This window comes from Erpetoichthys calabaricus, chromosome 6, assembly GCF_900747795.2.
Source record: "Erpetoichthys calabaricus chromosome 6, fErpCal1.3, whole genome shotgun sequence".
NCBI classification, from domain to species: domain Eukaryota; kingdom Metazoa; phylum Chordata; class Cladistia; order Polypteriformes; family Polypteridae; genus Erpetoichthys; species Erpetoichthys calabaricus.
In genome coordinates, this window is record NC_041399.2 from 155,249,227 (window position 1) to 155,261,847 (window position 12,621).

At 40.1% G+C, this 12,621-nt stretch overlaps 1 protein-coding gene across 1 annotated transcript in view; it reads left to right on the forward strand.

The window, feature by feature from the left end:
• cdv3 (carnitine deficiency-associated gene expressed in ventricle 3) overlaps nucleotides 1–11,822 on the forward strand; it is a 36,986-nt gene extending 25,164 nt beyond the window's left edge. The window contains exons 3-5 of the mRNA XM_028804029.2: nucleotides 7,722–7,861; nucleotides 8,883–9,042; nucleotides 9,829–11,822. Of these exons, the coding sequence (XP_028659862.1) occupies nucleotides 7,722–7,861; nucleotides 8,883–9,042; nucleotides 9,829–9,958 (430 nt within the window). The 3' untranslated portion in view covers nucleotides 9,959–11,822. The remainder of the gene's footprint in view (nucleotides 1–7,721; nucleotides 7,862–8,882; nucleotides 9,043–9,828) is intronic.
• Nucleotides 11,823–12,621: the final 799 nt, after the last annotated feature.

A 12,621-nucleotide genomic window follows, 5' to 3' on the forward strand; every position in this document is an offset into this window, starting at 1 on the left:
ATTGTGTACAAATGGAGGAAATTCAAGACCATTGTTACCCTCCCCAGGAGTGGTCGACCAACAAAGATCACTCCAAGAGCAAAGTGTGTAATAGTCGGCAAGGTCACAAAGGACCCCAGGGTAACTTCTAAGCAACTGAAGGCCTCTTTCACATTGGCTCATGTTCATGAGTCCACCATCAGGAGAACACTGAACAACAATGGTGTGCATGGCAGGGTTGCAAGGAGAAAACCACTGCTCTCCAAAAAAAACATTGCTGCTCGTCTGCAATTTGCTAAAGATCACGTGGACAAACTAGAAGACTATTGGAAGAATGTTTTGTGGACGGATGAGACCAAAATAGAACTTTTTGGTTTAAATGAAAAGCATTATGTTTGGAGAAAGGAAAACACTGCATTCCAGCATAAGGACCTTATCCCATCTGTGAAACGTGGTGGTAGTATCATGGTTTGGGCCTGTTTTGCTGCATCTGGGCCAGGACGGCTTGCCTTCATTGATGGAACAATGAATTCTGAATTATATCAGAATTCTACAGGAAAATGTCAGGACGTCTGTCCATGAACTGAATCTCAAGAGAAGGTGGGTCATGCAACAAGACAACAACCCTAAGCACACAAGTCGTTTTACCAAAGAATGGTTAAAGAAGAATAAAGTTAATGTTTTGGAATGGCCAAGTCAAAGTCCTGACCTTAATCCAATCGAAATGTTGTGGAAGGACCTGAAGCGAGTAGTTAATGTGAGGAAATCCACCAACATCCCAGAGTTGAAGCTGTTCTGTATTGAGGAATGGGCTAACATTCTGTTCTGTATGGAGAAATGATCAACAGTTACCGGAAATGTTTAGTTGCAGTTATTGCTGCAAAGGGGGGGGGGGGGGGGGGGTCACAACAGATACTGAAAGCAAAGGTTCACATACTTTTGCCTCTCACAAATATGTAATATTCGATCATTTTCCTGTATAAATAAATGACCATGTATAATATTTTTGTCTCATTTGTTTAACTGGTTTCTCTTTATCTACTTTTAGGATTTGAGTGAAAATCTGATGATGTTTTAGGTCATATTTATGCAGAAATATAGAAAATTCTTTTCAAGCACAACTGTATGTATGTGTTATCCTCACTCAGATTACGCACTCTCCTGCCATTAGGTATAATGGATATTGGGTACATATTGTTCCAGTACCATAATTTAGTGTTTTGTATTTTGTATAATGTATTTGAGTAAAGCTTGACCCCAGGCAACCATTCTAATTTTGTTAATACAGTGCATTCGGAAAGTATTCACTTTTTCCACATTTTGTTATGTTACAGCCTTATTCCAAAATGGATTAAATTCATTTTTTTCTTCAGAATTCTGCACACAACACCCCATAATGACAACGTGAAAAAAATTTACTTGAGGTTTTTGCAAATTTATTAAAAATAAAAAAACTGAGAAATCACATGTACGTAAGTATTCACAGCCTTTGCTCAATACTTTGTCGATGCACCTTTGGCAGCAATTACAGCCTCAAGTCTTGTTGAATATGATGCCACAAGCTTGGCACACCTATCCTTGGCCAGATTCGCCCATTCCTCTTTGCAGCACCTCTCAAGTTCCATCAGGTTGGATGGGAAGCGTCGGTGCACAGCCATTTTAAGATCTCTCCAGAGATGTTCAATCGGATTCAAGTCTGGGCTCTGGCTGGGCCACTCAAGGACATTCACAGAGTTGTCCTGAAGCCACTCCTTTGGTATCTTGGCTGTGTGCTTAGGGTCGTTGTCCTGCTGAAAGATGAACAGTCACCCCAGTCTGAGGTCAAGAGCGCTCTGGAGCAGGTTTTCATCCAGGATGTCTCTGTACATTGCTGCAGTCATCTTTCCCTTTATCCTGACTAGTCTCCCAGTTCCTGCCGCTGAAAAACATTCCCACAGCATGATGCTGCCACCACCATGCTTCACTGTAGGGATGGTGCCAGGTTTCCTCCAAACGTGACACCTGGCATTCACACCAAAGAGTTCAGTCTTTGTCTCATCAGACCAGAGAATTTTCTTTCTCATGGTCTGAGAGTCCTTCAGGTGCCTTTTGGCAAACACCTGGCGGGCTGCCATGTGCCTTTTACTAAGGAGTGGCTTCCGTCTGGCCACTCTACCATACAGGCCTGATTGCTGCAGAGATGGTTGTCCTTCTGGAAGGTTCTCCTCTCTCCTTTCGAACTTCTTCCACTTACGGATGATGGAGGACACTGTGCTCATTGGGACCTTCAAAGCAGCAGAAATTTTTCTGTAACCTTCCCCAGATTTGTGCCTCGAGACAATCCTGTCTCAGAAGTCTACAGACAATTCCTTTGACTTCATGCTTGGTTTGTGCTCTGACATGAACTGTCAACTAGTGCTGGGCGGTATGACCAAAATTGTATATCACGGTATTTTTCAAGATTGTACCGGTTTCACGGAATTCGACGGTATTTTTTTCCCATGCATGAGTTAATCACATTTTCCTCTGCAATTACTGCAGTAGACTGGCTAAGAATAACCTATTCCACTGTCATGAGAATTGTACATTGTACAAAAAAACATTTTAATGTGCACACAAGTATTAATACAGGTTTGCATGGCCCCATAAAGTGATAGTTTTCAAGGGGGGGGGGGGGGGGGCACAAATGAAGAGAAGGAATCCAACTGCATGACAGTTGCTGTCAAAATATAGAACCTTTTTATTGAACAAATTTTGCAAACCGTTTAGTTTAAAACTTTGACAACAAATTGTCAACCATCCAAAGAGGCATTTAGTTGTATTGCACTGAACATGTCTTAGAAAAGAAATAAATGGCAAATTTTTTTTGTAAACCAACTACACTTTGTTAATGTTAACAATCTCTGTCCACTGACATGTTAAAATGACTTTTTAAACAACTTTACCATCATTAAACTGCATAATATATAAACTAATAAATAATAACAATAAAATAAATAATAGTGCAACTTCCAGTAATAATACTATTACATTAAAACTTCAAGCCCAGGTACATTACACAGCATTCACCAAACTAAAATAAAACAAGTGCAACTTGGAGATGACATCTTTACCAACTGAACCATCATTAAGGCAAATTGCATTAATATAGACCTTGCTTCAAGCTAAGCTATATATATATATATATATATATATATATATATATATATATAATAAAACTGCAACTTGCATTTATAATACTATTTGTTGTTTAGTGGGTCAAAAAAAACAAACAAAAAAAAAAAAAAAAGGTCCGTTTTTAAATCCAGTTCGCCGTGTCTGTCTTCGTGGGCGCGATTGCTCGACCGCAGGGAGTTGATGAGGTGATTGGGGCGAGTCGCATCTGATCATTCTCAATTGCTTCGTCGGCTTAGTGTGGCATGTGAATAAGGCGCTGAGCCCACGGACGGAGACGTATATTTATGGGCCGGCAGGATGGGGGAAGGAAAAAAGAAAAGATAGAAGAACACAAGGAGGTTAAAGAAGGGAAAAGGCAGTCATGGGAGACGATCCAGACACCAGGAAGGAGAAGGCAGCATGAGCTGGGGCTCCGTGAGGGAGTGCAGGCTTAGGCGATGTAGGGGCTGGTTCACCCCACTGAGTAAGCGTGTGGAGAGGGGCGAGCGAAATGTAAGACCTCCAAATGGATCTGAGAAGTGACTGAGTGAGCATGAAGGAAGACGGGAGGTGTGCCGACCTCGGACGGTCTGGCTGCGCAGTGTGGTGGCAGCCAAAACAGGGGTTGGCAGAAAGAAGTTCATGCTGCAAAGGCTCTGTCAGCAACACCAGTGAAGGGTGAGCTGTGGAGACAGAAGGTGGTGTGCTGCGATCAGGTGAGGAGAGAGACTGCATTTTAACGGATATATTTATTATGGATTTTATCCCCACATTTCACTGGCTTTATGGATTTGCTATTTATTTGGGTACTGTATTTTTCTAAACACTGTCCAACGGACACTTTTGGTTTTACTTTGACTGTTTTTAACAAAAGCACTTGAACACTTTCCAACATCCCATGGCTTCAATGAGATTTCTCGGCTCATCTCGGTCATAACTATCGACGGTGTTGGTTTAACAGACTCCCATGTGGGAAGAGGGAGTCTGTAGGGGACCGGCACCGTCACAGTATTACACAGTAACCAGATACATTACACAGTATTGGAAAAAAAAATAAAATAAAACAAGTACAACTTGCCTTGCAGTATTATCCAGTAGTATAGAAACAGTATTCATACATTTAAACATAATGCTCCACATCCGACCTTTTAAAACCAAAGTATCTACAGATAACAGACACGTTCGTCAAAAGTTCTTCTGTGTTATCATGTTCAACTTTATCGTCTGCTACAGCTTCAGTTTCAGAATGTTCTCTGTCCATTTTCACCGCTCAATACCTCCACTAACACATGTACTCTGTTGGATGCGTATGTTGCGGTGCACCAGTGAAAAAGGTCCCCTCCTGCTGCGCCACGTTCCGAATGTTGTTTAGGCTTTTTAAACCGGTGTTCCGGTATAAGAAAAATCCATATGATAACAAAAATAAAAAACGGTTTTTGGTATGAACCGGTATACCGCCCAGCACTACTGTCAACTGTGGGACCTTATACAGACAGGTGTGTGCCTTTCCAAATCCTGTCCAATCAACTGAATTTACCACAGGTGGACTCCAATTAAGCTGCAGAAACATCTCAAGGATGATCAGGGGAAACAGGATGTACCTGAGCTCAATTTCGAGCTTCATGGCAAAGGCTGTGAATACTTATGTACATGTGCTGTCTGTTTTTTATTTTTAATAAATTTGCAAAAACCTCAAGTAAACTTTTTTCACGTTGTCATTATGGGGTGTTGTGTGTAGAATTCTGAGGAAAAAAATGAATTTAATCCATTTTGGAATAAGGCTGTAACATAACAAAATGTGGAAAAAGTGATGCGCTGTGAATACTTTCCAGATGCACTGTATTTCCTTTGTAAATTATAGTGAGCCTGAAGAACAGTTAAAAACAAGCTCCTATGCAAAATTGGCAGCATACTGCAAGCCTCTTCATGGTCCTGTTGCATCTGTGATGCCCATTAAAAAGAATCAGTCATTTTACTCCTTTTCTTGGACTTTACTGCATGTAAAGTAATAGAGAACCCTTAGAAAAACTATAGAAGATGAAAAGTAGTGCTGAGCAAATATTGCAGAGTTCGTGTTGCTGTGAGTTTGGCAAAATCACAAAAATGTTTCCAAACTGCATTAAAAACTCGGCAAAATGCATTAAAGTCAATGGGGAAGGAGGAAGTGAACTAGTTTTGAGTGGATAATGATGATGCAATGGTCTTTTGTTGTCCTGAGGGCTAGGGCAAAGTCTGCCAACTATACCGGACTGATTAGTTTGTCCAAATATGTAATCTGAGCTGTAAGGCAGCAGTGCCAACCACTGTGCCACTGTGCCTCAAACAATAAAAGATGCAAGTGGAACGAATACAACAAACGCAGTAAGTAAATAAAATATAGACTCGTAGTGTTCCGGTCTTAGGGAACACATTGGCCATGCCATGGAGTGACTGCATGTGACTGGCTTGTTCCATTGTTTGAAGTCATGGCTCTGGGTGCAGTGGAAAGGTTTTTTCTTCTTCCCATGTGTCTGTGCAGGTGCTTTGCACATTCTTTATAAAGAAGAAACCAAACACCTTGTAAACAGTGATCACTTTTTTGTTTTTATTTTTTCAGTGTCCTGTATTTTCTGTTGAGGGCAGGTGGAGAGTTCTTTAAGCTTGTTTTGGGAATTACAGCTGCATAGCTAATGTGCATGCATAACTAGCCATGTGGTGTTCTATTGCCAGGGCACAGGGATCGGTATTCTGTATCTGGTGACAGTACATGTGATATTCTCATTGTATTTGGTTTAGGTATGCCTCAAATGGCAATTCTTTGTTTTTTTATTTTTTTTTAAATGCATGCAAAAAGGAAATCCGGCAGTGTTTCTCAACCTTTGTGACTTGAGGACCTGTGTTTACCTTTTTAAGTTTCCTGATGGCCCACATACACCAATCAGTCTAAAAGCAGATCTGAGAGGTTGAAATGACTGCGAGTGGAGTAGCAAGGTTCCCCCTTGGTGAAACGAGTGCAGTAAGAGACCGGGAAAAATATTGCTCAGCACTGTCAAACTTCAGTGGATGGAGGGCATGGGGTGGTTTCAGCACATCTCTGCAGTTAAAACGGTGTTTGGATTGTTTTGTTTGTTTTTTTCTCTCCCCTTCGTGTGCTTCCAATCCAGTGATGGCCACATTTGGCACCAAGCTGATTTTCTGATGTCACTATAAAATTTCATTGTGGTTCGATCGTGGTATATTGGTTAATACTGGTGTTGTGCTCATTTTCACATTTTTTATTTCAAAAATGTAATTATCATATAGCAACACACAGAACTAAATGGCCAGTGACAAAATAGTCTTCCGAAAACTTTACTGGAGCAATCCAAGATAAACACACCAAATGGTAAATTACATAGTTTACAAAGCTCCAGTTCTCTCTGTGAAATGGACCATATTGTCCGTTTTTCAGCCATTAGTGTGTCCAGTTATGCCTTTTTCTTTTCTTTGTACATTCAGAACATTTTTAGAAGCCTGTGGCCCTTTACCCTTTTTTTTAATAAAAAAAAAAAAAAAAAAAAAGCTGTCCATTGGGGCCATGTACACCCATGGGTCTTAGCACCTATGTCATGGCATGTCAGTCATACCAAATGCGCTCACATGCTTTATGCAGTATGAGTAGTTGCTTTTCCATGATTTCTGAAAATTGCACCAGGTATGCTTGGCATTACTGTAAACATATCTGAATGTTCTGCGCATGGCTTTACAACTCTGTGATGCCATGCTGGCCTTGCAAAGCATCACAAGGCATCTGGGGGGAAAAATTTGCCTAAGCCAGCTGCAAGACAGATTTCCAGGAAAATATTCGGCGCAAACAGCATATTCAGTGCAAAAAAATGTTCTGGCGAATTATGCCAATCAACACTAATGAACAGTATTTAACAGAATATGGGACATCTAAAACAAATGCATAAAATTGGCAGCCAAACCAAGTAAACCTTGTTGCAGTACCTCTGCACTGCTGCTGCTTCATTTGCAATCTGGAAAGGAAGTTCAGAAGTGCAATAAATGTACAATTGGATATCATTGCTTAAAGAATTTGACATTTGTCCATCCATTTTCCGTGCTTGCTAATATATTTCACTATTATGGAGAGCAAGGGCATATCCTGATAACTCTGGGTATAGGTGTTTCGGGCATACTCAATGTGTGCAAGCACCTGTGCACATTATTTACCCCTTTCACATCCTCTGATGATTCTTCCAGCACAGAGAGAGGACAGGAGCAGAAAAGAGAGGCATCCTAATACTGTAGCTAACGGGAGCGCACATCTCATAACACTTAGACATTAACCACCCAGCATATGCACAAACCGTGAAATAAGTTGCGTATCCTTTCTGTCATGACATTCTAGATGCGGTCCACGTGATCTTCCAGTGTTCAGCAAAATATGCCAAAATATGCCAATTTTGAATTGCTGTAATCTGAAAGTAAGTTCAGAATCCTTTGTAGTATTGTGCATGGTAAAGTGGCTAGCAAATACCTCATTTTGATATAGCAGTTTTATTTGATGGCCGCTGTCCACTGTTATTTTAACCGAAATAGCTAATCAGTGTTTTTTTTTTACTTCTTCTTTTTTTTAATGTTAGCGATGAAAAGGAAGAAGAGGAGTATGACAAAAAAGAAGAAATTGGCGAGGATGGTGAAATGGTAATGGTTAGTGGAGGAGACAAAACATCCGGTCCTTGGAATAAATCTGCTCCACCACCCACTGTATCTGTACCTGTTGGTAAGTTTGTTCAGTTTGTGGGTTATGCTATGAATAAAGTAATATGCTTATATTCAGTCCTAAAAATATTGCCTTTATTAAACCTTTCTCAGTGTGGATTTTTGACCTGAGTTGGTGACCACTTTATTAAATAAAAGCAAAACTCATCATTTTGACCTGAAAAACGAGTCTTGCGTCAAAACAAGATGAGGCTGTTTAATGCATTTTCCAAAAGTTTGTCCTGGTGAAGGTTCTTATATTGACAGAATGACCAAACTGCATATCCCCATCAGTATCTAAAGCCCCGTTTCTTGTAATTTCCACATCTAGTGAAAGAGAAAAATATTTAAAGTTTGTCGTAGTCTGTTCCAGATGTTCCCCATATCCATTAAGTTTACTTTACATCTACCATAAGAGTCATTCTGGGGGTATCCTCACAGAGTACACAAATGACCTTAGTTGGCTGCTGTCATTCCAAGCTTAACAGCCACTTCAAGGAACCTTACTTTGGACGCTTATACCCACAATCTCAGTTGTGGTCAGTAGACCTGAAGATCTGGTTCCCTATAATAATACCCATAATACTACTGCTGAAGCAAACCACTGATCAGTCTAATGGTTCTGTGTGCTTTTACTTTTAAATACTGTAGTTTGCAATACTTGTTATATTTATCCACTTGTGAAATATTTTCCCCTCTTACTTGTCAAAATGAAGACCAGTTTCAAGGAGAAATGTACACTCTGAGGTTTTTAGGTGCTTAATTAGATCGTACTTGACTGAGAGCCAAATATCATGAACAGAAAAGACAGTGAGAGATAAGATGCAACTTTGGCAGAGTGCACTGCCCATCTTGAATAGATTAGACTTCAGCTTGTTCTGTGAAGGAAAAAAGAAACCCAACCCTCTGTAGAACTTCTAACAACATATCCTATGTAGTGTATGTCCCTGTATAGATAGAATTGCATGTTCTATTTTATATTGTATATATAAACTGTTTTAAACTTTCAATGTTTTCTCATTGACTGTATTTTCATTTTGCAGAAGTGGAAGTACCAGAGCCAAAGTCTTCAGGTGTTTATAGACCACCTGGAGCAAGACTTGGCCCTACAAAACGTGGACCGACACAAGGACCACCTGAGATCTTCAGTGATACTCAGTTCCCATCTTTGCAAGCCACCGCGAAGCACGTAGAAACCAAAAAGTATGTAATAAAGGAAAATTCAGTGTTCGCCACCAAATGTTTTTTTCTTAGTTGTATATCTTTTGCATTCATCCACATTTCTGAACATACAAACATCAAATCTGGAAAGGGCCCGTTTTCCTCACAAACATGAATTGTATTTACATTAATTTTAAGAGTTTTGTCTTTTTAAGCAGTTTCCAAGTCCTGACACTACTTTTGTGGTAAAATGACAAGGGAAAAAACGCACTTAGGACAGTCTTTTCCAACTTGAATCTCTCCAGAGAACATATTAAATATTTTATGCAACTACTTTTATTTTACAAGGAGTTTAACTTGTGTGGGATTTGATGATGTACAGTACTGGTGGTGATTCTATTTGATTCACATGGTGGTTTTGTTTACAGTGAACGTCTAATTTATACAAATGTCAGGTCTTGTTGACTTTATAAAACAGTGAGAATATTAAAGACCAGTTGCAGCCTGCAGCTGAGAAGAAGGCTGCTTTCTGTGGTATAGTAGTTCGGACACAGTACAATAGCAGACACCAAAACTGGTTACAAATGCCTCCAGCAGACCCCCATGACCCTGTAGTTGGGATATAGTGAGTTGGATAACGGATGGATGGATGGAAAACCCTCTTTATCTAATATCCACTATTGATATATAATATATCCAACAAGGAAGACATTTTATCATGGAATATATTGGGCTGCAACACTTTCATTGTTTATTTTCATTGAGACGGGTAACAAGATGAAAGTGGCTTAATGCGTCTTTGTCTTTTTTTATCTGTTTACCTTTTAGGGATCGAGAAATGGAGAAGACCTTTGAGGTTGTGAAACACAAAACCAGACCTAGGGAGGAAGGTGTTGGCAAAGGTGCTCCTCATCAGCTACAACTTGACAACCAGTATGCTATTCTTGGTGACAAATAGTGTGCTGACCTGTTCTGTGATGCTGGCACCCATCTGGTCACGGGTGGTAACTCAACTACAGCTATGGATTGCATGTGTCTTTGCTGAATGGGCCAAAAGTGAATAGACTCGGCTGGCAAAGACTCGGAACAACCATAAGGGCCATCATGACAGTGATGACTTTTAGTGCTTGAAAAGCATTTTTTTTATTATTATTCAGTAAAAGAGGTGGTCAACAATCTGTTTTAAACTTGCCACTCAAACACCAAGCCAACTTGTATCAAGAGTTTTACAGACTACTTTTTGTAGAATTTCAAATCATTCAGTTAAAAATATTTTTGCAAATAGAAGCATTTGCGGAGCCTTCTAAGTGGGCAACTACCTCAGGTGTACATTGTGCACTATTGGATATGACTCTGACCACGTCTTGGTTGTAACCTTGAGGTTGGAATTGCTTTATACAGAAGGTTTGGATGTGCTGCTCAAAGCTTAAAGATGTTCATGCTGTGGGAAGAGTTGAGAAAAACTCCGCCATCGCAGATTATCATCTATTTACGGGGAAAAAAATTCAAGTGGCCTTAAAAGTTATCAGCTTTGTCCTTCTTAGTTGTATTTTTTTTTTTTTTTTTTTTTTAGGCTGCATCTGACTGCTTGGAGCGATAAACCACTTTGATTTTTTTCATAGTAGCAGAAATTTGCATCCTTTCTTTGTATAAAGTACTGCAGAGCTGTAGTTTGCTTACTTGAACGTAAATTTTACTTTTTCACCCACTTTGATAATCCTGTCCCCCCAGGCTTCGTTCCATGTTGAACATCACAAGTGCCTATTGGAGCTATGTGTTGCATAATCATAATTATAGTTCTGGGTAAGGGTAAAAAAAAAGTAACAAGGAGAGGATTAATGCCACTTGTTTATCCTGTTTGCTTCCTTTGTTTAATTTTAAACTGTGAAAGTGAAAGCTGAATCACTGCATCCTTGTAAACGCCACCTGATTATTCTGAGATTAGTAGTGAGGACCTTAACGGTCTACACACACACACGGACATGTGCTTGGTCCTGCTCCTGATTCTGGTTTATGTGACATACGTCCATAGTAGAGTCACAGACTCCGAAACGTTTGTGCTAATAAATACAAGACACTGAGTTGGAGGTTAACATCTGCACGTCCTCACTCTTGCTGTTTTGTAGTTGATGTGTGGACTGTAAGACCTCTGCAAGCACATCTTTGTAAACTGATTTTAAAACATTAACTTGGCAGACGGTCTTGTGTAAATCCCCCATTTGTTTTGATTGAGATGCCACTTCTGATGGACTGGAGCTGACACCGTTGGAAGGTATAACAGGGTACTGGTTAGAGGAGTGGGAGGGGAAAGGGGTTTTAGTTTTTATAACTTTAAATGTTTTCATAGCAAGCTAAATCTCTGCAAAGTGCTCTCTTTGCCCACCTTCACCCCAAAACACACACACACACACCACACAAAAAAAAAAAATGTTCCTCTTATTCTGTGTGCTTTGTGGCCAACACACAAGTGAAGGGGAGGGAAATCATGAAAGCGACGCTACACTGTTAAGTTGTTTATATGAATATTTTGTTTGGAGGTGGCGTTAGTGTTAACATTGCCTCTCTTTTAAAAATTTCAGTCCAGTAGTAAGTATTGGATAAGGCTTTATACTGCTGTCACCTGTGAATTGCCGTTTTCTTTTGTACCTGCAGTTGGAATTTGGAGATAACTAACGCATGAAATGATGCCCAGAGGTTCACATTCTAGGATGGGTTCCATTTGTAGAGTAACACAACTGATCATTCTTCAAATTTTACCGGGGTATGTGCTATGGCAGTGTCAGAACAGCTGTATGACTGAAGAAATAAATAAATTTGCAATATGTCTGGAATGCCCGGACTCTTTATTTTGGTATGCTATTTTATGTTTGGAGATGTGAGTGATAAGCAGTTTATTCGTGATCTTGGATGGACGTGTGCCACGTCCTGGGCGGTTTTTGCTGTTGTCCAACCAGTGTTGCCAGGCTAGACTTCAGTCCCCTATTGGTAATAGTCATTTAAAGTGTACTAATGCTAAGAACATCATTCAGTTACTCCTCTTGCTACATAATAGGTGTCGCTGAACTGTTTGTGAATGTTCCTTTTTCAAATCTAAAAATGCTTTTACGATTGGACAGGCACAGCCGTCACAGCCACGACTGCTAACACCACAAAAGCCTAAGGAGACATTGGCCAGAAAGGCAGGGGAGCGTAGAAATGCCTGACAGGAGCGTCCCCTTTACGTCAAAGCCTGCAACATCATTGACTCTTGTAGGCCCAGGACCTCAGCTATAAAACTTGCTTTTCCTTGGAAACGCCCAAATTTGGCTTGGAAATTGGCCTAAAATTACAGAAAGTCTCGACCATACCTGCAAGTCCCATACAGACTTTTTAGATACTTGTGATTTTATCTACTCCAGAAAACAGGATGATGAAGTGAACAGAAAGTTGTGCATTTCAGTGATGCGTCCTTGATAATCTCCAGTCCATCCGTCTGTCCAGTTTCTAAAAGCGGTTGCTTTGAAAGAGTAACGGAACAGGAATTTACAGGATCTCTGTGTGACGGCCCCGTCGGGTGGCAATGGCTGCAGCACAGTCCTCATCATGAAGAAGGATGCAAATACCATTAGTGGAATTTAAATG